Genomic DNA, 26,777 nt, shown 5'->3' with positions numbered 1-26,777 from the left:
AGTGAACACTTTAGGAAAAATAAATTTAAATTTATCATGCAATTAATCCTTAAATGCCATATTTGCAATGCTTTGAGTATGGAATGATAGCTCATGATACATAGACACACAATAATACAGAAGCTCTAATTATTTAGTCATGTTTTGTTAATGACTTGTAACTGACATTCTAAATTGTCGTTACCCAGTGCCTCATCCACTCACACATTAGTTGGAATGGGGTGTATAAACATGATGTACATGAATGATAACCAATTATTGAAATGAAAACTTTACAATAGGTATTGATTAGAAAACTTACATATTGATAACATTTAATATTGAAATGGCCACAAAATGTGAGGTTTGGAAAGGGATAACATCATCCTAGGTTTTAATTAAAAAGTTTTAGAATGTTACCATTGAACTATTTTTTTTTAATTTTATACTTTATAGAATTACTTCAAAAAGATTTTAAACTGAAAAAAGATGTTGTGATATTAGATCAATAATCTAAGAATATAAAATCTGCCATAAAAAGCTATTTTTTCTAATTCTCCAAGGCAGCTATTTTAAAAGAAGAAAAGAAATCAAAGCATTTTTTGAAGTTTCACCAAAAATAAATTGAAGAGTCTTGGGATTTGAAGGACAGGAATGGGGAATATCATGTAACTTAGCAACAAGAAAAATACAATAGTTCTTTCAGAGTTTAAAAAATAAAGCTCAGCCAAGAGTAACATTTTATATAGAGACAAACAGGCACAGCTTTACTTTAAAAAAAAGAGTGAAAATAATTCTGCTGTGTCATCGGAAGAGTCATACTTTTTTTTTTTCTTCTCTCTCTCTCTCTCTCGCTCCCTTTTTTTTTTTTTTTTTTTTTTTTTTGAGACTGCTAGAATATCTCTCAAAAGAGAGATGTTTCCTGAATGAGTCTATCGTTGAACCCAGTGGAGGGCAGGGAGAGCCATCTGGCTGCAGTTTATCTTTTCTCCTAATGGAGAGCTTATTCCTTAATGTACAGGGAAATGATTCTGATGCTCCTGGCACATTGAGAAACAAACTCTAGAATTTACTCTGCCAATAGGACTTTTAGCAGATGTTACTTCATTTGTTAAGTTGACAGCTTGTTTGCTTATACCACCTCATGCAGCTGATGTTTTCACAGTGAATTTCGAGAGTTTGAGAATGGCTCCATCTGTGTGGAGTGTGACCCCCAGTGCGAGAAGATGGAAGACGGCATCCTCACATGCCATGGACCGGTAAGCTTGAAGACACCTGTGGTTGTGTTGGCTTATTTAGTTACATGTGTGAATGTTTATTATGTCATTGCTTTATCGTCTATCCATCCATTCAGCAGGTGTTTATAGCATACTAAGGGGAATCATGTTTGATATTCTGCCCTCAAGAGGCTTACAGTTTGGTAGTAGAGACAAAATATTTACAAATTAAATTTCTTAAATACTTATGTCCCATATAATGTATTTAAAAAGAGAATATGAAGATGCCCTTGAAATTGCACAGTGTTGAAAAGATGGATCTATAAGTAATTAGATTGAACCAAAATAATTGATAAAATATAAATATGTGTAAATTGTTATAGGAACAAAAATGATAGAGAGAAATTTATCTGTCTTTGGGATGGAAAGTAGGGCATCAAGGAAGCCCATAGAGAAGTGATACTTGAGCTCTACTTTGAAGAAGAAACATCTGGAAAGAGGAGGCATACAAAGAATGCAAATGTAAAAATTCATGGTGTGTTTGAGGTAAACTATAAGACATTCATATTTGTGTTTAATTATTTAACTATTATGGATTTGTGAAGGACATTAAGACAGACTGAGAAGGCAAACATAAACTAAAATCTAAAACAGTGTGTTAAATACTATGGCAGAGAGAAATATTGAGCTATGAGAATGGAAGGAGGGGCTATGGGATTAGGAAAGTCTTGATGGACACACTGGCATTAAATGTTTGAAGTTAGCCTTATAGAGAAAATGGTAGTTCCTTTTTAGATCTCCCTTTGTTTCCCATCATTCAGGCTTTTTCTTAATAATGAGGCCAATATGAGTTTGTCATTCCAAAGTGTCACATTCATCCTTCTTTAGACAAATTTCCCGGTTTTGTGTGTGTGTGTGTGTGTGTGTGTGTGTGTGTGTATGTGTGTGTGTGTGTATCGAGTCATTTCTCAATAGATGATTTGGGGACCAACATTTGGGTGTAGCCGAGAGCTCAACATTGTTCCGTAAGAATTTATGTGGAATTTAAATAGTACTAATTTTTCTACTAGAGTGCTTATTCAGCACTTAATAAGCTAGAAAAGAGATATCGTTGAGCCCTCCAAACTTCCATTAGGCCCCAATGAGCTGTTCTGGAACTTCATCTAAAGAAGGATGTGTAAAGCTTGGACAGTTCAGAGGACTACCATAAGGATGATTAAACTTGGAAAATCAGACCTCTGAGAAAAAGAAGTGGTGTGATTTGGCCTCAAGAACCAAAGTCTAAAAGACAATTCAATATGTAAATGATCTCCAAGTAAGTATGCAAAGGGCATATACAGCTATTTTCTTTCTCCACTGAAGATATTAGTGGAAAGGGCAATTAATCCACAGAAAGAGAAATGTGGATACTGTAAAGAATGACATGAAACAGGGGCGCCTGGGTGGCGCAGTCGGTTAAGCATCCAACTTCAGCCAGGTCACGATCTCGCAGTCCGTAAGTTCGAGCCCTGCATCAGGCTCTGGGCTGATGGCCTGGAGCCTGTTTCCGATTCTGTGTCTCCCTCTCTCTCTGCCCCTCCCCCGTTCATGCTCTGTCTCTCTCTGTCCCCAAAAAAATAAATAAACGTTGGAAAAAAAATTAAAAAAAAAAAAGAATGACATGAAACATAGGGAAGTAAAATTCTGAAATGGGTTGTTAAAGCAAGTCAAGCTATCTATATACGACTTCTTTAAACACTAACATACTTAAGTACCAAAAGTCAAATAATGAAAAACAATGTATCTTTCAGAGAGACTGAGACTTCAAAAATGTGTAATTACAATAACAAGGAGACTGCAAAACCAGTCCCATGCTTTTTCTATTCCTCTTGCTGTCTCCTATGGTATAAAATTTTGCTGCTGAGTAACTAGTTTATTAATTTATTTCAATTTGTATGTTTTCACAGTTTATTTGTTCATTCTTCTGTTACTCAAAAGATTGAGACAGTTTGTAAACTACACATTAAAAAAACCCTAATAGTGTTTTTTTCAATTTTGAAAATTATTTGATAACTAAGAAAGAACAAAAAAATTAAGTTTTTAATGAACGCATTTTGTTTTCATATTGACAGCATTGTTGAGCCATATACTTAAAATTACCACCCAGTGTGAACATTGTCAATTAATATGTCTAGAGTTTAGGAAAGGCATTAAGTCAAAAGTAGAAAAGATTTAGTAAACCTGAATCACTTATTTGTAGAAAATTAGAGAATGGAATCAAGAAAACCTGTTTGATCACTCGATCAGTAAAACTTGAAATGCTAAGCAGGTAAGAATACAATTTAGGTTATGGTGTCGGAGAAACTGGTAGGACTGAGTTCAAACAATGACCCATCCTCCTTTCACTAGGACATTGCTTGCTTTCAGCTTTTACAGTTTATATGAGGTTTTTGCCTGTTTCTGGGTTTATATATTGATTATCACAACTATAGACAGAAGTGTTTTGTGTGCCATGTCACAGGCATATATCATTTAAGATATCCAAGAGGTTCTCTGTGAGACTGACATTGTGATGAGATAGAGAAGTCATGAAGAAGGTTGGAATTCCAACACCTGGCCTTACCATTTCTTCTGTTGGAATCACACTTTCCTGACCTGTCCATATTTTCCTAATAATAATAATTGGTACACATTTATATTTGTCAAATACTGTTACATTTGAAGCATATGATGATCACTTTTTCCATTTAAAATATAAAGAAACTTAATCTATAATAATTAGAAAGTTATACCAAAGAGTCAACAATCTATAAGATGTGGAGCTGGGACTCAACTGTTGAAGTTCTGCCTCCAAATTTTACACTCTATTCATTTCACTCCCCACCCCACCCCCACAAAAATTCTGTAATATAATAAGGATAATATGTTTTCTGAGAATATAACAGCTACATGTCAAATGGGATAGTATTATACTATTTAAATGTGGCAGAAATCCAGGATAATCTTGAAAGGGCTAGCTTTGAAATAAAGCAAGCCCCTGTTTTTATAGCCTTGTGTATCTGCATGTGTTTTTTACGTTTTATTATTTATTTAGCAATTTCATCCATTCTGTCTCACTTTTACTACCCTTGTTTGGTCCTGTCAGGAAAGATAAGGAAGGGCATGTGAGAAGAAAGAGAAGTAAGGGACACCAGAGGAGTTGTAGGAGATCAAAATATAAGCCAAAGAGGTGGCATGCAAGAGAAGAGATAGGGGAAGAAAATGATAAAAGCTAAAGTAGTTGTTAAAGTCAAGTTCATAAAGGTGTGCTGCCATAACAAATAACCCCCATATTAGAGTAGCTTGTAGGAAAATGTTTAAATATTTTTCATGTAAAGTGCACTGCAAGTCAGCTCTCCTCCCTGAGATGGTGTAGCATTCTGAGATGCTTTGAGTTATGGCATCTCCACATTCGCATGGGATCCCCACATCATGGCAGCAGGCAAAGAGAAGGCTGGAGAGTTGAGCCCTGACAGTCTCATAAATCGTTTCTACTTAATTTCATGGTCCAGAAGAAAACATACCTCACCTCTGGTGGGAGGGGAATTCCAGTCTTCCATGTGGCTAGGACTGGAAGAGAAATGGATACTGGTGAATATTAGCATTGTCTCTTAGCAGTAGTTACCAGAGAAAATCATCAATTGTTACTGAGAAAAAAAATAATATTTCTATCAGGATTTAGCTTATTCTTTAGTTTTCTGCCTAGATAATTGAATCTAAGGATAGCTTAAAATCAGAGACAAGGAACAATATTGCTTTCACCTCTGTTTTTTATCATTGCATTTATCAACTCATTCACTGAACTTAGGTTCTTAAAAGCTTTGGGAATATAATGATAGAAGAGTAAGCATTAGACACGAGTATTTCTTTAAATCTTTTTTATGGAAATGAGTTGGAGAACTAGTATATTTCATTTCTTTTGAGATTTGTCGGGATTTTTTTTAGTTATGTCAGCTTAGAACGTTAGGTTTTGTATCATCACACAATCAAATAGGTGAGAGGGGCTTAAAAAACAAAGAAATACACAAAAAAATCTGTTAGAAGGACAGTTAAACATTAAATATGATTTTCATTTTAGTTTCATAATTTTTTGTGTCTTCTGATTTTACCTGGACATTATTTTACATTAGAAGAATTTTATAGGAAAATAATTCCTAACTTCTAATTTTCACCATGCCTAATTTACTCATGGTTAGTTTTATTCTTCTGTTCTGCAGGAAGACATCAGCCTGTCTCTTGTCTTGTACAATAAGTCATGCCACTGAGCATACTTGCACAGTAAATGATTTTGTATAATAGATGGCATTACATGCCTAAGTACCCATGAGCAGGTGTTAAAATTGGAGACATGTGAAATAGTCTTTTTTGGTAGGAAATAAGAAGTTGCTAATAGCAAACTCTTCAGGTTGAATAGGGATTAGGTTTCATAGGATAATTTTCTTTTAGTTCTAAATCTCACATCAAAATAGCGAAATAGTGCTTGATTGAACCTCACCAGTCCCAGAATTTCCAGAAACCTCTTCCTGATTATTTTTTCTTCTTTACACCACTGTTCTTCATTAGCAGCCTCAATCTTTACATTTTACAATGTTATATTTATTGATTTCCTGATGTCTTATATCTCCAACTTGTTATGTCTGGACACTTTTGGATTAACATTTGTAGAAGGATGTAATACACTCCTGTGAATGGACACTCCCTGCCTAATACATAGTTCTGTACAATGTCTGCTTGTTGTTGGCCCCCAGATTCACCATGTTAATTATAAGCCTAATAAAATTGATTATCTCCCTCTATACTTACTATATCTCATTTATCTAAATTGTGTTTAATGTGAACTGTCATAATTGTTGGAACAATGTGGACAGACAGATTTTGGGGAGAGATGGGTCAGGGGAAGAAGTTCCAGAGAGAGGTCAAAGAAAAGAGGAACCTAAGACAATATGATGTTCAAAAGGGAAGGCCAAAAGTCAACTTTTTAAGTAGGTAATATCACTATTCAAAATAGTTAAATGTGTAAATATATTGGCATCTCTTAAGAAAATAGCATTTTAAGAAAATGGTTATCTATTTATCTTGAGAGAGAGAGAGAGAGAGAGAGAGAGAGAGAGAATCCCAAGCAGGCTCCACACATCAGTGCAGAACCTGACATGAGGCTTGAACCTACAAACTAGGAGATCATGACCTGAGCCAAAACCAAGAGTAGGACTCTTTACCAAGTGAACCATTCAGGCACCCCAGAAAATAGCATTTTTAATAAAAATATTCTCAATTTTCTTTGATTTGGTGGTAGACGGCTTATCATTTTGCATGCTTACTATCCCTAGCACCAAATTGAAACGAGTTTTTTCTTGTAAAATTATTTTGTTTAATATGAGTTTTAAATTTTTACTTTTTGATATTTAAATATATTTGCATGCTATTATTGCTTAGTAACATTCTACATATCAGAAAATGGTTATATATTATCAACATAAATATATGAAGTGAATTAGTGCCATTAAAATTTATTTTGCTCATATTTATATCACCTTTACTATTGGATAAATTTTGCATGCATCTATTTCACTATTATGGGACTTTTGTATTTGCTTATCTAGAGTGTGCCTTTATTGTGCTCTCAGTACTGTACTGTTATTTACTAAAATCTCTATAGACGTGTGAGTTTTAACTTTATCACAAGCTGATTTAAGATGGAGTGTAACGTAGAAATTAATTTTTATTTGCCTAACCTGACTAATTCCTAATAATTCAACCATAGTAAATTTTAAAATCCATTGCTCAAATAGTCATAGTATAATCAAAGGAAAGTTTACATCTCGTTTTTACATTGAAAAGCTGCCATAGTGACATCCCCACTTGTAGTTCTGAAAATGCTCTCCCGTTCCCTAGTGCAAGATTGACTACTCACTGAAGTCTCAAGGACTAATCCACATGAATACCAGAGGAAACCGCACCCATTTTTCTTTCTCCATTGTGTTTTGTTTTTCACAATTCAGGGACCTGATAACTGCACAAAGTGTTCCCATTTTAAGGATGGCCCGAACTGTGTGGAAAAATGTCCAGATGGCTTGCAGGGGGCAAACAGTTTCATTTTCAAGTATGCTGATCAAGATCGAGAGTGCCATCCATGCCATCCAAACTGCACCCAAGGGTAAGCATCCTTGCCAGCCAAGGACTCCATCACACATGTTATCTTTACCCCTGACACCATCTACTAACTATATAACATGTTCATGTAAAACTCGATTCATCTTTATATTAATATGTTGATTTGAAGAGGAATACTTTCTAAGAAAACAATTTATGTAATCAAACGTACACTCTCTGAAATATTCTGTTAAATATTTACCTAAAAGTATTCTATCGACACCTTTATGAAGCTGGTGGGAGGTGTACTTGTAGGGAGTCTAGAAATTCTTCTAAATTTTACTTGGTATTGAAGATATTTTATAAGAGACAAGATAGCCGTCATACTTGGAGATGTGTGCTTAATCAATCTTTAACAGAAGTTTTCTGATTATGTTTCTTTGTTCTTACAACCAGCTTAAGTTGAGGATAGCTCTCTTTGATAGATATTGCCTTGGATTACTCCTTCAACAAAATATAAGCAAAATAACGACAGAAAAAAAGGTGGGGGGAGAACTTAGTGATATGTATATTAGTAAAATCACAAATACATTTTGTGAAAGTAATTTTAATACAGGTCAACCTATAATCTAGAACTTCTTTGACTAGTATAGGACAACTCAAAGATGGGTACCCAGTTTTCTATCTTTTTTTCCAAAAGGATGCATTATAAAATGAATAATAATTATATTACCTTTGATATTGAAACAGTTGTAAAACAAAGACATATTACAGAAAGAAGAAAAGCACTGAACTGAAAGAAATAATGCCACTCATGTAACAAATTCCAGAACCTATTTTTTAAAAGATAGCAAATCTATTTTAATAAGGGCTTTTCTTTTTCTTTCCTCCAGAAGATGACTAATTTCAGACTTGAGAACAATTTAATATACTCTATCCTCCTTCTGTCCATAAATCCTCTTCTTCATTATGAGTGCCCACACACATGCACACACACACACACACACACGTGCAAATACATACACTTGTTTTTGAGAATTATCTCGGGTACTTTATATCTGGCAGGAGAGTATGAGATTCTATAAAGAATGTTTTCTGCCACATTAAGAGCTAGTTGCTAGGGGATATTGAAGAAGTTAAGCAAGCAACAACATCATTTTCTGCCAAGAGGACATCAATTTGCAGATGCTGCTACAATTTCCTGCAGGTCAAGAGATCAGCTTAAGTCACTCTGTGAAGTGGTAGATCCTCAAAAGGTAAAGTAATATTCTGCCATTCAAATTTAAATTCAGCTTAGAAGAGCTAACGCCATCTCATTGGTTTACACATAAGGACATAGACTGAGGATACTGAAATAGTCACACGGACACCTAGCTTCAAGGAAACTACAAGGAATAAATTTCTCCCCTTGCGAGGTTTTGGCACACTTGGGTTAAGAGTATTTCATGAAGAAACAACTGGTGCCACTGGAGCAGAAGAGTCAGCAACAGAAAGGGAAAACTTTGCCTGCTAAAGTAATCATCCACAGGAGGGTTTTATTGTTTTGCAGCTAAAATTAAACCAGTAAATTATTCAATATAATGTTGATGTCAACAGCTGTTGCCATTCAAAATGAGACCTTTTGCTATTTTTGCAAATCTAATTACAATGAAGCCATTAGGGAAATGAAAGTGAGATCGCAGAGCCATAGTCTGGATGTGTGGCTGGTGTGTCTTCCTCTCAGCCCTTTTAAATCATGATTATGTAATAAAAGAACACATCTATAGTGGGGGAAGTAGAAGTAGAGACAATGAAGAGATCCATTTACCACAGCAACAAAAGCCAGATGTCAGCGAAAAGGGAGGATGAAGGTATAAATGGAACAAATCTGACCAGGCCATTTAGGAACTCCAAGTAAATAGAAAAATGTCTTTAAATCAACTGTTGCAGAATGATGGGGAGACAGAATTGGATGTTGTATTCCCTGGCATCTTCCAAGGTAAATGGATTGAAAGGAATGATTTAGTCCTGAAGGATTTGTGTGTTTGTTTTCATTTAGCTTCCTGCCATCCTTTTCCCAATATCCTCCATATTGTCCAGGTTCACTCACTTCATGAGAGTTTTGTCATCCCAATCCCAGAACTCCTAAATTCCTAAATCCTATTCTATATTACTGTTGTGTAGCACTGTGCTCTGAGATTCTTGAGTGAAGCCATGAGGTGCTCTGTCCACTTAGTCCCTTCTTTTCAAATTGCATGTAGAAGTAGGATCTTTCTCTAGAAAGATCACAGGGCCAGTGGAGATGACGTGACGAGTGACTATTTTTATTCCTAAATACATGTAATAATTGACCTGTCTGTGCGTGTGAGCTCACCATGCCAACCCCACTTTGGAAAACCGCTTTCCTTTTATATGCTGATATTATGTCAGGTAGATAATTCAAGAACCAAGTTACTGGAAATAGTCTTTTGAATCACATTTTTTAGAAGGAAAGTTCTTACTTTGAATACTGTTCAATGATTTTCTGAAAATAAAATTATGTGTGTAATACCTTAAAAGCACTTTTATTACTCTGGAAGTACATTAAATATATTGGCTCTAATAAGTTCTTTAGATACTTTTAAAATAGGTTATCCATTTAGCACGTATCAGGAGATTCTCATTAATATCCCTAGAGGGGTGGGGAATAACATTGTCTCTTCTTGCCTTGACTAGAGAACTTTTATTTTAGCAGGCTTTTCTCGTTTGATTCATTCCTCAACTTGGTTATACTGAACACCAACTGCACATCAGAGATAGTGATAGCTAAATTCAGAAATTAGTAAGATCCCCATATTTTGAAATGATGAGCAAGAATTTAAAACTTAGGAATGATCTTCATATTTGAAAATAGCAGGATAGAATTAAAAAAAAAGACTTGTAAACTAAATTTAGTATGTAATTAAATTCCTGTAAGGGGATTTTTTGTGTGTGGTTTCCACACTAAAATCTAATCCATGACAAATATCAATGCAGTTTTGGTTTTTAGTCATGGACTAGAATATTTGTTTTTCATAGGCGTCTTTGAAAATTTGCATTGAATATTTTTGTTAATTGTAGAATCATGGTTTCCATATTATTAAATGCCCTGTATGCATTTATCTTTTTTTATCAACCCTTTTTATATATTTTTTTAAATTTCTATGGTGAAAGAATTTTCATTTATAAAAGGAAAGAAGAGCTGTTTGTGAAATTATTGTCTATACTCTTTTAATTGAAATTTTAAAATACTCCACTTTCATTTCAAAATTTGAAGATCTTGTCAAAATATCTCAACTAAGGTAGGTGGGTATATCAAAGTGCTTACAAATCAGTAAATAGTGGCAAATGTTAAACACAACTCAGTGTTCAGAATTGCAGATACTTTTGTAATATGTTATATTGACATGTTACAGTTTCTGATCTTCCTTTAAATTTTTTACTTTGTAACACTAATTTTGTAGAGTTACGTTATTCCTTATCTGATTTTGATCTCATATTTGAGATTTTGACTCTTCAAAAGTTTAATGCTTCCATTATTCTGTGATCTTGCTGAATCAATATAAATTACATGTGCTAATTAGTTGCTTATATGAAGTCCAAAGGGTTGAAATAGAGTATACATCTTTAAATACACAGTGACTTGTACTTACAAAGGATGGTGCTGCTTTAGTCACACTTTTATTATTTGTCTTTCATTGTTTCTTTCATCTTTAGCTTTTAAATATGTCTACATCTCAAATATTCCTCAAGAGTTCCCTCAACAAACTTTCCTGACCCCACATCCTGCCCCCTCAGTGCTCACCTTCCTTTTCCCTTGCTTTGCTTATGTCCAATATGCTTCTCAACTCACAGTGGTTGAAATTCTGGTGACCTTGACAATGACAACTAAAATGTTCTCAGTAGTTCTTATTTTATTAGACCTCTCTTTGCATTTGATTTTGACAGTTACTCCTGAATGTCTCTCCTGATTTGGCTCCCACAATGATGCTGTAATTACTTGATTTTGCTCAATATTTTCTCATGCTTCTGGCATATGAGCTTATCTTAGGTCATTTACTGGTTATCGGAGTTCTTTGAGTTTCAGTCTCAGTCTCCTCTTTTCTCACTTTATAGATCCTTCTTCAGCTATCTTACCCACTTACATGATTTCAACTTTCTTCTGTATGCTGTTTCAAAACTGATCATCACACTGGTGCCTTCACACCCTACAACCACAGGCCTCTCTTTCCAGCTGGCGAGGAACATTCCCTACCCAGATGTAGGACAACCACATTGGATGCATACTGTAGATCCATAAAGCTGAAATTATCAACCCCACCTCCCCCAACACACACACAAGAAAAGGTGTCCCTCCTCCTGCATTCCCTCACTGATGGTACTGCATGTTTAACTCCTCTGATCCTACTTTTCTTTCATCAAATCAGCCATCAACTTCTCTTCCCCACCCCACCCACCATACCTTTGAAGGCATTTGTTGAATCTGGCCCCCTGCCTCTATCCTAGTTGCCATTTCCCCGGTGTAATCCTTTTTCATCTTTTACATACACTAAAAGAATCTTGGTGCCAAAGGAATCTACCTGGATCCCAGCTGACTAGCCTTCACAGGGCAGAGATCCATGTAAAATACAAATCTAGCAAATCCACTACTTCAAAACCCTGCAGTGGTTCTCCATTAAGTTTGCCCCTGAGCAAATAGCCTTCAAATTCTGGCTCCTGTCTAAATGATCTCGCTTCTTTTCCCTCTTCCTGTCACCTCATGTTTTGTTTGCTCCCTGACTACTCAGAATTATTTGCAGTTTTTCATGTGCACTCTAAATTTCCTCAGATCTATGCTTTTGTTCCTGCTGTTTGTTACCCCTTAGAAATGACTGCTACTCCAACCCAGGTTCTCAGCACCCTGCATTTCAGCTTCCTAACTTCTCCATGAGGATTAACATGAATTTCTAAAGCTAAGTGTCCCTCCTCTATGCTCCCTTAAGCCACTCTTTCATGTCTCTTTTTATATTTATCACATTAAACAATATACATCTGGTTATGAATCTATCTCCTATTATGCATTAAATTGTGAGCTCATTAAGAATAGGAAATGTGTCTAATTCATCATCCCCCCCACTGCCCAGCTCCTAGAAGAGTAGCAACACTTAGTAGGCCTACAAGCATGTTTTTTTAATGGATGAATAAAGATCTTTCATTATTCACACTTTACCCTCAAGTTGAATTTCACTTTCAAATATTTTTATATTTCAAATGTTATTGTAAAGACACAGATTGCAAATTAATCATAGCTTTCAGATTCTCACTTGGAAATAAGAAGTAGACTATTAATTTTACCAAATGGTAATACTGTATAAAAAAGCACTTGGAAGAAGATATAATAGGAACCTAGGAAAAAAATAAGTTCTTCAGAATAAAATAAAAAGAATATCATATAAGACAGTTTGAAAACATTTTTAGTAGTTACTTTTTCCATTTCAAGAAATGGTTTTGGTTATGGATTATAGTACCAATTCAATGCTATGTGCTATATATTTTTATTTGTATTTCTTGCTTTTTTAAAAGACTTTTTTCACAGTGTATTCCCCATTTTTCTGTACATTAAATTTTTTCTGGGCTATTCAAAACCAATGCTCAAAATGAAAACAATTTTCCACCTAGTAGAAATGTTATAGCAGATATTCATGAAGCAGGGAAATATTGACTTAATTATTATTATACATAGTTACATTAGTTTACCAATGTTGAGAGTTATCTAAGGATATAGTAGACAGTCTGGCCTTATACACGAGTCCCTTATTACTTCATTATATGGTGATTTTAACTTCAGCTTCCTTTTCAGTTTCAGAAATTAGAGTTTGGAAAAAACATTTGTGATCAGCAGAATTAGACAGTCCTATAAATCATAGCTGTGGAGGGAATCTTGATAATGCACCGTAGATATATGTATTTGATGAGAGAGAAGGGAAGGAAATACAATTTGTACATTGGAAGATGGAAGAAGTAATATTTCCATAATACCTCAAAATGAAATTCTAGGGACCGTACATCCGGATTTTGTGTACTTATATAATTCCAGTGAATTCTTTAGTTACCTGCTTCTCAGTTTGTGCATTTCCTTGGAGAGTATTTATTTATTATTGTTTGAGTTAAATATTATGGCACTTTAAAAACCTATTGTTTGTCTGTTATGGCACTGTGCTTTTAAAATAGAGCGTCAAGATAAACTGCAGTCCTGGTAAAACCAGTTAATTTGCTTTTTAAATGAATTCATGTTTAAAGATAAGTATGTTTTAAAAACCGTCACAACCAAGGAATGGAATAATGTGATTATGTAAAGTATCCATAAGAATAGCATTAAAGCATGTTAACTCATTTTCTGCCATAATCCATCTTTAATGAGTATTAAGCATCAGGTTATTATATTGAGTAGCTCATGTTTCATTTTTTATTGACTTTAGTTTTTACTTAAACTTAAGTGCTTTTAGAAGAAACTGTATACATGAAACCATTTATAATCATTGAAATATCAAGTCATTCAGCAAGACATGTACTCATGATGCAAATGAATTGAGTATTGGAAATGAGTCATATGTGTTTAGAAGTTATCCACAGAAACAGGGTACAGTTTCCTTTACTGTGGACATGTTTCTTTGCATTCCATGCGGATGGTATTTGCAACCTATTTCTTTGTATCCATCAGGCAATAATCTTCTCACTGGCTTTAAATTCACAGTGTTCCAAAATTGTCTAATAACCGTAATTATGAATTTGACACAATTAGTGTTTATCTGACTGATTTTTTTTAAATGACTAATTTTTCTTTCCTTGTATTTTTTAAATTTGGATCTTCTGCAGGTGCATAGGCTCACGTATTGAAGACTGCATCGGCCTGATGGATAGGTACTTGGTGTGCTTGCTTCCCATGTTCTTCCTCCAAGGCTCCGTGTGTGAGCACTGGTGCATGTGTGCGCATGCCGCTGTGAATGGAGAATGATGTTTTCTGTTCTGTAATTGCCTGCAGGTGTAGCGGCCCCACTAGTCATGACTGCATTTACTATCCTTGGACGGGCCATTCCACTTTACCACAACATGCTAGGTAACATCTACCATGTTTCCATTTTGTCACTCAAATCCTTTTCAAATTATCATGTTTACAAACTACTAACCAGTTGGGTGAAATTGATAATATGTTAAATTAGGGAGTTATGAAATAGGCATATAACACTACTTTTCAAACCACATCACTTACTTCTTTTTTCTTTACTCATTATGATTTTAGCATCCAAATTAGTAGTGTCATTGGTTTTCAATTTTGTACAATTTAAACAGGATTTCAAATTATTAACCTAGAACTTTAAGAGAATTTTTAAAATTAATTTTGTAGATTATTGCAAAACTAAACATTTTTAAGAGAGGAATTTATAAAAGTTGATCTATTTTCGTAAGATGTTTCTTGTTTAATTTGAGTCCTTTTCTGATCTTATATTGTTTTGAGCTGATTGGTATAGTATTCTGTAGGCTTCTGAATTACCATAGACTAAAAGCACTATAGAAAATATTTTGTGCAGGTAAAAGTACAAGTTGGAATGAAAACAAAACAAAACAAAACAAAATATATCACTCAGATTCATACAAAAACCCATGCATGAAGGTTTATAGTGGCTTTACTCAAAATCACCCAAAACTGGAAACTACTCAAATGTTCTTCAGTTGTGATATATCCATACATTGCAGTGCTACTCAGCAATAGAAATGAACAAACTATTGATACATGCAAAACACAGATGGATCTCAAATGCATTTTGCTAAATGAAAGAAGCTATACTTAAAAAGAATACATACCAGATGATTCAATTTATGTGGTATTATTCTGGAAGAGGCAAAACTGTAGGGACAGAAAATTGATCAGTGTTGCTTGTGGTAGTGTTGCCAGGTAAGCCTGGCAAGGGACATGAGGGAATTTTGGAGGAGGGTGATGGAACCATTCTCTCTCTTGACAGTGGTGATGGGTACACGAATGTATGTGCTTGTCAAGTATCATGGTTAAGCACATTAAAAAGGATGAATTTTACTGTCTATAAATTAGACTTCAATAAATTAGACTTTTAAAACATTTCATTTTAGGAACATAGTAATTTACAATGTTACGTAGAAGTACTGTTTGCTTTCTTTATGAAACAAGTTAATTGTATCTTCTGGAAGTGAGAGGGTAGTGATAAATTACAATAAGCAAGATGACAGTTTGGGATGAAATATTGCCTTTTAATGTACATTTTTAAATTCAAATTTAACATCAAATTTAACAGTATAAAAGTATACAAAACATAGGTGTAAAACTCAGTGAATTTCTTCGAATGAAACGTTTATATAACCATCAGCCAGATCAAGAAACAGAATAGTAGTAGAAACAGAAACACCCTTGTGCTCCACTCCAAGGGAACCATTGTCCTGAGTGCTAACAGGAGTTTGCCTGTTTTTGCACTTTATATAAATTGAATCATATATATGTATTCTTTGTCCCTGGCCTCTTTTGCTCAATATTATATTTATGAGGTCCATCTATGTCATTACATTTAGTCATAATTTTTCATTTGTATGATATTTGCCTTTTAAAAGTTTTTGGAAAATATCAAGTAAGTGTTATCTCTTATTAAAAGGTTATTTAATTCTATTAAAAATAAATTCTTTTTTTTTTTTAAAAAGGGTGCAGTAGAAGTAAATGATTTATACAACAGTGGCACTTTGACACTTGGGATCAATTCAGACTAGTTAATACAGTTCTTTAGAGCAAAGTTTAAAGTATGGAAAAAATCAGCAAGAGAGAGAGAAAGAGAAAGTGCATGTCTTATGGCCCAAAGCTCAGTTTTATAAGCCAAGACCCATTTTATATTGTTTCTATATTTATGAAATAATTTTCCTCCTTGAGACTTTGGTTGAGTCACTGCACTATCATTATGAAGAGTGTTTTCACATCGTTTTAATGACTTTCTTATAATTATTCCAGCCAACTAATGAGAGGCAATATAATGTGGTGACTAAGTGTGCTGTCTTTGGAATCAGATTTTCTAGGTTCAGAGCAAGGCTCTATCATTTTTTAGATATGTAACCTTGGGTAAGTTCCTTAATTATCTGAGCCTTACTTTCTTCATGTATAAAATAGGAATGTTAATATAGTTTACAAATTGGTTGTGAGCATTGATGGAGTCCATAGAATATGCCTAGCTCAAATATCACCCAGTAAATGTTGTTATTTATTATTTTGCTATATATCAAATGATTTTAAATGTTGGACATGGGGGAACATAACTCCTAGGGGGAGTAGGAAAATCTCTCAAAGTCACCCAGGAAAGTTTGACTTATACCTCTACGACTTCTGGTGGGTCCCTTGGTGGAAGGGAGGGCATTTATTTCTTCACCTCAGGGATCACTGTTTTAAGAGGTCCACTGGTATCTTTGGCAGTAGGTCACAGGCAGAGGCATATGAAGAGACAGAGAAAGAGTTAAAACCATAGTGGTAGATCCCTAGTGGTTTTCAATTCTGGTAATTAAGGTTGTGTAACTCAAAATCATAGTGTATCTTACTATAGATTTAATATTTCCAACATGTTTTGGGAATTTTCAATCCTATTACTTGCCTGGGCTCTCAGGCCATTTCCTGTATTCTCAGACTAATACCTAATTCAGATTAGCTTTGTCATAAGTAGGTAGGTGACCATGTCCAGTAATAGAGTACAATTCAGCACAATTCAGCCCATGATTCCTATGAAAAATCATCTGTAGGCCTTTGTACAAGTAAAGAGCAGAAGTTTTTGAATGTGAAAGCCTGGGTTCAAGTATTTGCTCTGCCATGTTTCCTGTCTGTAAAATGGGATGATAATTTGATAATTTTTAAAATGGAAATTCTTATACCTCATAATATTGGTATGATGATTAAATGGTTAGGAGATATTATCAAGTATATATATTCATTGGTGGTAGTTACATCTCTAGTTGAAATATTGGAAAAAAATCTTTTTTAAAAATCTCATGAGGTTATGTTCTACTAGCATATATATATGCTATCAGCAGGGCACAAATATTTATGTATCGGCAGGGCATAAATCCAATAGTTTATTGACTACAAAACTGATATATCAGAATTTCTAAGCTTTTAAGCATCTAAATTGTGCCTCCTACTTCTAAGCATAATGACTTAAAAAATTGGTAGTAGGGAGCTATGTATTCCTTTTAGAAACTCTGGATATATTTAATTAATATTTCTTTCGAACTTAAATTTAAAGCAGTATGACTCTTCAGTTGTGTTGACTTCTCAGAATTAATGGACTTGTCATAGGCTGCTTATAAGTAGTTTGGAATTTACAAGAAAGATATAGCTTGGACACCATGAAAAGTGTTTATGACCATGGAACATTTTGACATGGATTGGGTGAGAAGTGAAAGTAATAAATATTACCTTTTTTTCAGGTAAATGCTTTTTTCAGTAAATGTTTACCTCTCTGAAATGTGGTGGGTACACAGTTAATTGAAAACAGGGGACTAGCTTAGTAATATTTCAGTTTATTTTCCATTTTTAAATTCTGTGAATGTTTTTTTTATGCCTCCGTCTTAATTGATTAAAGTAAATCTTACATAATAGGGAGATTAAAAAAAAAACATGGTAGAAAGTAATTGCTTTCAGTTTTGTAAACTATGTTTTAACTGGGAGATTACCCAAATGCCTAGTTTTCTTTTAGTCACACAAAATTGCACTGAACATGGCAATGTGGCCATTTCGAAATATTTAGGATTCATACTCCCTACTGCCCCATTATGTTGTATTCTGTTTCCTAAACCAGAAGGAAAAAAGATTGAAGATTTAAATGAAAACAGGTGAAATGCTTCCAATCTTGATCGACTTTCATTTTCTAAGCAGTGTTACTCTTTCCCAAGCCTGCAATTTGTGAATTGGTTTTCCACACTCCATTTACCTTACAGGCTGTTGCTGGAATTTCTTCCAGGAAGATAGGATAGGATGGAAAAGATCGTTGCTGTTGTTGATTTTCTTTTACCTGTAATCTCCTAGAATATTCTACTTGTAATGAAAATAATACTTGAATTTCAGGCCTTTTCCATATTTTCCTTATCTGAATTCAATGCCTTACAACTAACATTTACTTGGATGTTCTTCTTTTTCTTATAAAGAATCTTATGAAAAAATGTGTTCAGCAAGTTTTTTTTATTATTCTTTTTTATGCTATTTATTTGAGCTTGCACATATGCTATTTTCATATAGATTGTAATAGAACAAAGCATTTAGTTCTATTCTATTTTAGTTTCTTTGCCAACCATATATCCCAAGCTTTTTATAATCTTAGTCTCTCACTCCATCAGGGCCAACATGTGTTCATCTAAACAAGCAAAGGCTCTATTGGCAAAGCATTTCTTTTTATTAGTTAGAAGTCCAAAATATAAACTAATAATTCTTTTTGAATTTGTGACAGGAATTGTGAGAAGTACTAGATTTCTGTTCAAAATTTTTTATCTGGCTATCTGCTCCAATTCAGTTATTCTAGACACTTCACAATATGAAGTAAGGTAACTGAAATCAGTTTAATTCTCTAAATCTCATCTGGGCAGATATTTGAAACGTTTTATATTCCTGTCACATTTTAATGCCTGTATCACACTTTTACTTTCTGGTGTGGTGGTTATTACCTAAGAGGTCACATAACAGTTTATTCTTTAGCAGTGTGACCCGTGTGTGATAGATGAGGGAGAAGATGTGATATTCTTGGCACCGCTTTCACAAATGGCACAATCTTTTTTCTTTGTTTGTTTGCCCTCAAGGAACTTGGTTCATAACTTATGTCCGTATCAAATGGTCAAAATAGCCCATAGATGGTTTCCTCAGATGAGTGGCAGTTATGTTATGATCCTTAAGTCCAATAAATAAAAGTACACAGGCTTTTTATTATAAGTCTATCCTCAGTCCACCACATTCTGTATATTAAATTTACTTTTGAATTTAAGAGAGTTCAAAGAGGTGAAGGAGAGTGTGTGAATTTCTTCTTTTCCAGCTGATTTGTGTCCCACAGTTTCCAGTACATATAAAATACCAAAAGTTACCAAAGAATTACAAGAGCAAAACAGTTCAGTTTTTGTTAATTACTGTTCATGGAGTTTCACATGGTTACTTTAAGTAGAAGTATTTAATGGCATAAGGTTGCATCAGTGGCTTTGTTTCAATATCGAAATGCCCACACATTGTTACCAAAGCTTTTAGGGATCCTAGGAACATTAATATTATACTCAAGCATGCTAACTGTAAAAATGTGACCAGAAAAAGTCATACTTGTGGTTGAAAGTCAAAAGAGATTTTTTAAGAGCATTGACTTTGGACTGTAATAGAAAATCTAAAAATAGCATTATTGAACTGAGAAGATGCTGATTATGCTAGTTAAGGGTCAGATAAAAAATTCAGTGAGTTGAGTGATCCATTATGAATACTTCTTCAGTCTTTCCTATGAGCATCATTCTCTGGTGTAGAATTTACAGTGTTCTGTAACTCTCTGATTATTATTAATCTCTGATTTGTAAAGATGTCAGGACTGCTTATACTCTATGATCTCAAAGTACCTTAAATGTTGCTGAAATTCATTACTAAAATCCAATGTCTTTTATTAAATATGAAAGCAAACAAGTAAAATATGGTCCTGAAGCCCTGCCCCTGTCTTTAGGCAGATATTTATAGTTTTAAAAGTCCTCATATGTACTACTCCAAGAGTTGACCCTGGCATTATTTTCTTATAAAATACAATTTAGAGATATAAGTATATGATCAGTATTACTCAGGATTTTTAATTGGGATTTTATTGTCCCAAGAATATTAAATTCTATTTCATAAGATCTCATTTCTAAAAAGTAACTTTTCAATGAAGAGCCACCTATAATTTCAACCAACCAAAAATAAAAAAGCTTTGCAAACATTTATAGGTATTTTATATACTCTTTGACAAAATGCAAAGGAAGTGAAAAAGTAGCATATAGCAAAATGAACAATATAATTCCCAATAAAGAGAAATTACCTTATTCTGTCAAAGAACTAAGAAGTAAATATATTGAACAAATTATATGTATGTATATAGAAAGATAACATCTGACTTGGTCCCCTGCTAACATCTGACACAAGTTATCAGTAAACTAGGGAGAGTCATAAGGTAATGCCTTTCCATGGAAGTGAGTGCTCAAATACTATTGATAGCATGATTTGGAATTAATATGCTATAATATGATGAGGCTTACCACATATAGCATATTATCTTTGATCTTATACATACCCCTTGTGGTCAGTCCTTAAAAGCAAGCTTAGTTTGTATGTGAAATTATTTCAGTGTTTGACAGAAAAAAATAATTATATAACAGTGAATGTATTCTGCTGACAGAATGAATAAATTACAGGGATTGAAGGTACATCATAGGGATTATATTGATGGTACTGTAATAGTTTATCATGACAGATGGTAGCTCCACTGTGGTAAATATAGCATATTCACCTGAATGCTATGTGGTGAATATAGTATATACGCCTGAAACGAATGTGGCATTGAGTATCAGCTATAATTCAATAAAAAAATAAATAAAAATTAAAATGTTACAGATAAAAAAAGCGAATGTATTAAAATAAACTTCTTCAGTGTGACAATTTTGGTGAATTAGCATCTAAAACTATCATAATTTACCCCCAAACCTATTTGGAAATTCAAAATATTGTATATATGGATTATATATTTGATAACTAAAATGGTAAGGATTGAAAAAAACAATAACAACTCTGTAATTAGGTAAAGTGAAGGAATTGCTCAATTGCTATATAGTTTTCTATTACTGTGAATAATTGCCATGAATTTAGCAGCTCAAAAAACAAGACAAAAGCACAGTTCTATAGGTAAATATACAGGAATGGCTTGGCTGTGTTCTCTTCTTAGGATCTCACCGGGCTGAAATCAAGATTCTGTCTGGGGTGTGTTTCATCTAGAGGTGAAATTCAAGTTCATTCAGGTTGTTTGAGTTGTGGGTCCTGGTAGTAGGACTCCTATTTTATTGTGTTCATTGCCAAGCACATTCTTTGTCATGTGGCCCGCTCTATATTCCAAGACAATTGTGCATCCAAACCTATTCATTTTTGAATCTCTTAGTTTTCATTTTTCTGACCTCTATATCCAGATTTAAAAGCTCATGTGATTAGATCAGATCCACCTGATTGAATCTTAAAATCAAATGATTTGGGACCTTAATTACATCTGCTGAATCCCCTAGAATAGCACCTAGATTAGTGTTTGACTGAATAACTGGGAGAAGGTGTGTTTATATACCATAGGATGGAATCCTTATATAACAGAGACCCATCTTCTAATTCTGCCTACAGCATCTATCATGGTGACTTAAGCATCCGTTAACCTTAAAAAAAAAAAAAAAAAAAAAAAAAAAAAAAAAAAACAAGAGTTCAGCTACTTCACCATAAAAAATGAGTTTATTTGGAAATACCAGAGAATTGCAATTCAGGGCAAAATATGGCAAATCATTGGCAAATTCAGATGAGAGGAGAGGGGCTTGCTTTTATGGAGGCAAGGAAGAAGTTAGGAGGGGCTGTTTCAAACTGTTCAAGCTGGTGTTGGCTTCTCATTGGCAGAGTGTGACAGCTTCTCATTGGCTGGGTTGTTGCCAGGTGAGGAGAAATTCTTTCCTCCTGCCTGGATATGTAAAGTAAGCTTCCTTCTGTTTGGGGTCTGAGTGGTAGTGCTTGAGAATTCCTCCTTCAGCGCTTTGCAGCTCCATTTTTAGTAAGGTTTTTCTTTTATTTATTTTCACACATATTTCCTTTTAAAAAATGTTTATGTTTTTGGAGAGAGAGAGAGAGAGAGAGAGAGAGAGAGAGAGAGAATGAATGAACGGGACAGGGGCAGAGAGAGAGGGAGACAGAGGATCCAAAGCAGGGGCTGGAACTCATGCACTGGAGATCAGGACATGAGCTGAAGTCAGACTCCTAACTGACTAAGCCACCCAAGAGCCCCACACATATAACATTTACAGTGATCCTTCACATATTTTTGTCTTGACTTGCATGGAAGGAATTTAAATTTCTGTGACTCACACAACTTTGCCATATAAGGATAACTTTAAGTCTGAGAGAAATGTGTTACTATCTTCAAATAATTTAGTCCTTGTTTTTTACAAAAAGAGCCAGAAGCAAGCAATTAAGTATTGCTTTGGAACCAAAACCAGGAATTCTTTGTACAGTTATATGCTGTAGGATGAGGTCTCAATGTACATGTTGGCTCTGAGTATTCAGTACTCCATTTGTGACCAGTAACTGACATATATAATTAGGATCAAACCATCCCAATATTAACACCAAATTTATGGCCTTTCCATTTATTTTCAGATGGTGAGTTTTCCCCAAGAGTTCTCTAGACCTGTTCTGTCCAATATGTTAACTGCTAACCACATCTGGTTATTGAGCACTTTAAATATGGTGAAGACAAACTGAGGTGTGATCTGATTGTAAAAGGTACATTGGATTTTAAAGACATGGCATGAAAAAGGAATCCAAAGTATCTCATTAAAAATTTGTCCATTGATTACATGTTGAAATGTTAATAATTTTGGATATATTGAATGAAAATTCTGTTGTAACTAATTTCATCTCTCACACACCCCTAGAATATTTTAAATAACATATTGACTTGCGTTACATATCTGTTGGGCAGTGCGGCTGTAGAATTGTCACAAATCTTTGAATACTGTTACCAACACCTTAAAAAAAAACCTTTCATTACGTACTAATCTATGCAATTATATAGATAGTATTTATGATAGGTATTTAAAGGGACGAAATAAGGGGTGCCTGGGTGGCTCAGTTGGTTAAGTGTCGGACTTCAGCTCAGGTCGTGATCTCACAGTCTGTGAGTTCAAGCCCCGTGTCGGGCTCTGTGCTGACAGCTGAGCCTGGAGCCTGTTTCAGATTCTGTGTCTCCCTTTCTCTCTGACCCTTCCCCGTTCATGCTCTGACCCTGTCTCAAAAATAAACATTATTTTTTTTTAAATAAATAAAAGGATGAAATAAAATGTAATATAAACAAATTACAGGGTTTTTTGTTTTGTTTTGTTTTGTTTTGTTTTGTTTTGTTTTGTTTTTTTGCCTCCCACTCTGGAGGTAACAAATTTTGATTCTAGAATGTGAAGGGTGTTTATCATCTGTTTAACATCTAGAAGAGTGTTTATCATCTGCAGTAGATTGCAGAGGGGATGAGTTAGACAGATCCAAGGAACACATTTGTTTGCCTGAACCGATTGCATATACCTGTATATTTAATTTATACAAGCACACAGATCTTATGAACTTCCACAAGAGCAGACTAAATTATGATAATTTGGGTCTGATTTAGAATAGTCTATGTTTTAAATTAAAAGTCACTCAAGGTTTGGAATTGTGTAGCTTCCCTTAAAATTGCATTTTGTAGCCAGTATTTCTATTAAAATATTGTTTCAATTTTTGTGTCATGAAGGAAAAACACTTAAGCAGGAAGAATTTTTAAGGGTAAGTTAAAGTTTCTATTTTTATGTTTGATATATATGTGTGTGTGTGTATATATATATTCAGAAAAGAATCAAAACTATCCCCCCATTTAACTTAGGAACACATTGTATTAGACCCTAAGTATCTTTTCTTTTTTTATATTTCCTGTTTAACTAAAGGAATCTAATTAAGTGAGACCCCCTTCTGTGATGTGGTTACATAAAATGATGTGTAGATATTAACTCAAATTGCTCTCTTCATGCTTTTTTTTATTGCCTAAACACATTTCCTAACTAATCATTCTTTCATAAACATACAATTATTTTTCCATACTATGTATGTAGGCAGAAGCTAATTAACAGAGAACACTTTGACTTACCAATGAAATTCCTCACAGTGATTTCATTCTTCTTTACCATCCGCCCTCAAACCCAAAGTGATATAATTTCATTATAATTTCACAGCAACTCAGTACTAAAGAATGAATGTTAAGGAAAGGGAAACCCACCTCTAATAAACTCTGAATGCTTGTAGCCATTGCAGTTTTTATGGCATTCTGTTCGATTGCCCAGAGTAAAGCATTCCATATGCTTGAGTCATTTATGGAATAATTATAGTTACTTTTAGTAGAGTAAAAATAAAACAGCAATAGCAAAACCCTCTCACCATAAAAAGTTTACTTGTTGAAGTGAAAAAGATTTTTTTTCAATGAGCAAAGAAAATTCCTTTTCCAAAGTGTCTTCATTCTTGAACCTCTGGATCCCACTTCCCAAAGTTCAAGTCCCAAGTTCAAATCCAAGAGTGGCTAGCACCATTGTTCTATGTACCAAGAATGAAAGGACCAATGGGAAAACCAAAGCACCAAATCAACCAAAACCAGATCTTGCTTTTTTTCCCAGAATAGTGTTGCTTTTTATAAAATCATCTCATATTTAGAGCTTATTTATGCCATTCTTTAAAAGAAAAATCCTAATATATACCAGGTGTGCTACATTATCACACCTAATTTTCATGATAAACATATAAAAATAGTTATTACCATTATAGTTTTACAAATGAGGAAACAGGTTCAGACTAAGTAGGCAACTTACCAAAGATCACTTAGCTAGTAAATGGCAGAGCAAAGATTTTAGCTTTAGTGTGTCTGATTGATTCTAAGGACCACATTTCTTTCTTTCTACTAGGCTGGTTCCCAAATGGAAAAACATTTAAGAGCTATTCTTATGATGAGGATGATTGAATATTTTATAGCCTACTTAAACAATTTTATCCATTGTCTTTTCTTTTAGTCCTTTTACCTATCAAGCCTTCTTGCAATGTACAGGATTTTATATTGCTTGCCCTCAAACAGTATATTTTAGATTAATACATCTGGTATTGCTTGGTTAAGATAGAACAATGCTTCCCATGATCTAAGCACATAAGCCTGTGTAATGGTAGCATAATGTAAATATATTTTTTATATTATTAATGTAGCAGTGACTAATCTAAGACATTTACAAATAAATGTAAGCTCAATTAAAAAATATTTTCTAATGAAGTTATTTATAAATTCTGGAGAGATTTGTTAAAACTATAATGGTCCCATATGAAAACCACTTCCATGAGACTTATTCCATAATGCCGTTACCCCCAGACTTACCTATCAAGGATGTAAATAAGAATCAAAATTTCATGAACACTCAGCAATAAAATAACAGATAATATAGTGCTGGGCTTTATCAGGCTTTTCGTTTAGATTTTCCTCCCTAATTCATACTGTAGAATGTGTGGGATGAGGCAAAGTTGATTGAGAATAGAAATGAGTTCAGATGGTAGAGCATGAATCCTAGACTGTATATATATATATATATATATATATATATATAGTCACTTTGTTCTGTTTGATAAGGTGAAAAGTGATTTCTGCTAAAAAAATTTCCCACTGTTGATACAATCAAACATACCATATTTTATTTGTTTTTGAAAGAATAAAAAAAACACATTCTTATATATATAAAACCAGCCAGTAAATACCCGTTAGGTTTACTCTATGTTAGGAACTGAGGAAAGAATGGAGAGAAAATTAACATAATCCCTAATACTGTAAAATTTACAATAGACTGGAAGAGAAAATACAGTTTATAATTATATATTTGCATGATTATTTACTATGAAGAATACTGTAAATAGATTCATTGGTGTGGTTGTGGTAAGGAGAATAAAAATATAAACAGTGATACCTGGGTTTTTGACCTAAGTAACTGGATGAAAGGTGATATCATAAACTAAAATGAAGACTCAGAAGAAAGTAGAACCAATTTTCTTTTGAGGGGGGAAATGAAAAGTCATGTTGGGGCTGTGATAAGCTTGAGATGTTTATTTGATATCTGAGTGAAAATTTTGCATGAGCAGATAATTATAACACTCTGCAGCTCAAGATTGGGGACTGAATTGTCGGTCATATTTATATCCATAACACTGGATGAAATTCCACAAGCAGAAAGTGGAGATGGATAAGAAAACTGAGCAATGAACTTTAGGCTACTCCATTATTTAAAGGGAAGAAGAGAGGAGAATATAATATAATTGCAAAGGAGATTGAAACAGAGGGATTAGGGGTAGGAGGAAAGCCAGGAAAAAAAAATATGCCTGAAGCCAAGTGAACAAAATGTGCCTAGACAGAGGGGAGTGAAATGCTACAAAGGAAGGAGATGATGAAATAAAGAGAAAAGAGTTTTTGGGTTGTTTTGCCTTAGTTGGGAAACATTGTAACATATTTATAAACTGATGAGAATGGGGCGCCTTGGTGGCTCAGCAGGTTAGGCGACCGACATTGGCTCAGGTCGTGATCTCACAGTTTGTGAGTTCGAGCCCCACGTCAGGTTCTGTGCTGACAGCTCAGACCCTGGAGCCTGCTTCGGATTCTGTGTCTCCTCTCT

The 26,777-nt window shown here is 34.1% G+C and overlaps 1 protein-coding gene across 1 annotated transcript in view; it reads left to right on the top strand.

The window, feature by feature from the left end:
* ERBB4 (erb-b2 receptor tyrosine kinase 4) overlaps positions 1-26,777 on the top strand; it is a 529,970-nt gene that overhangs the window by 262,857 nt on the left and 240,336 nt on the right. Inside the window, exons 13-15 of the mRNA XM_032594121.1 lie at positions 1,145-1,238; positions 7,214-7,368; positions 14,323-14,397. Coding sequence (XP_032450012.1) covers positions 1,145-1,238; positions 7,214-7,368; positions 14,323-14,397 — 324 coding nt within the window. The remainder of the gene's footprint in view (positions 1-1,144; positions 1,239-7,213; positions 7,369-14,322; positions 14,398-26,777) is intronic.

The sequence above is a fragment of the Lynx canadensis genome, chromosome C1 (assembly GCF_007474595.2).
Source record: "Lynx canadensis isolate LIC74 chromosome C1, mLynCan4.pri.v2, whole genome shotgun sequence".
Lineage (NCBI taxonomy): Eukaryota > Metazoa > Chordata > Mammalia > Carnivora > Felidae > Lynx > Lynx canadensis.
This window is presented reverse-complemented; position numbering and strand designations above follow the sequence as displayed.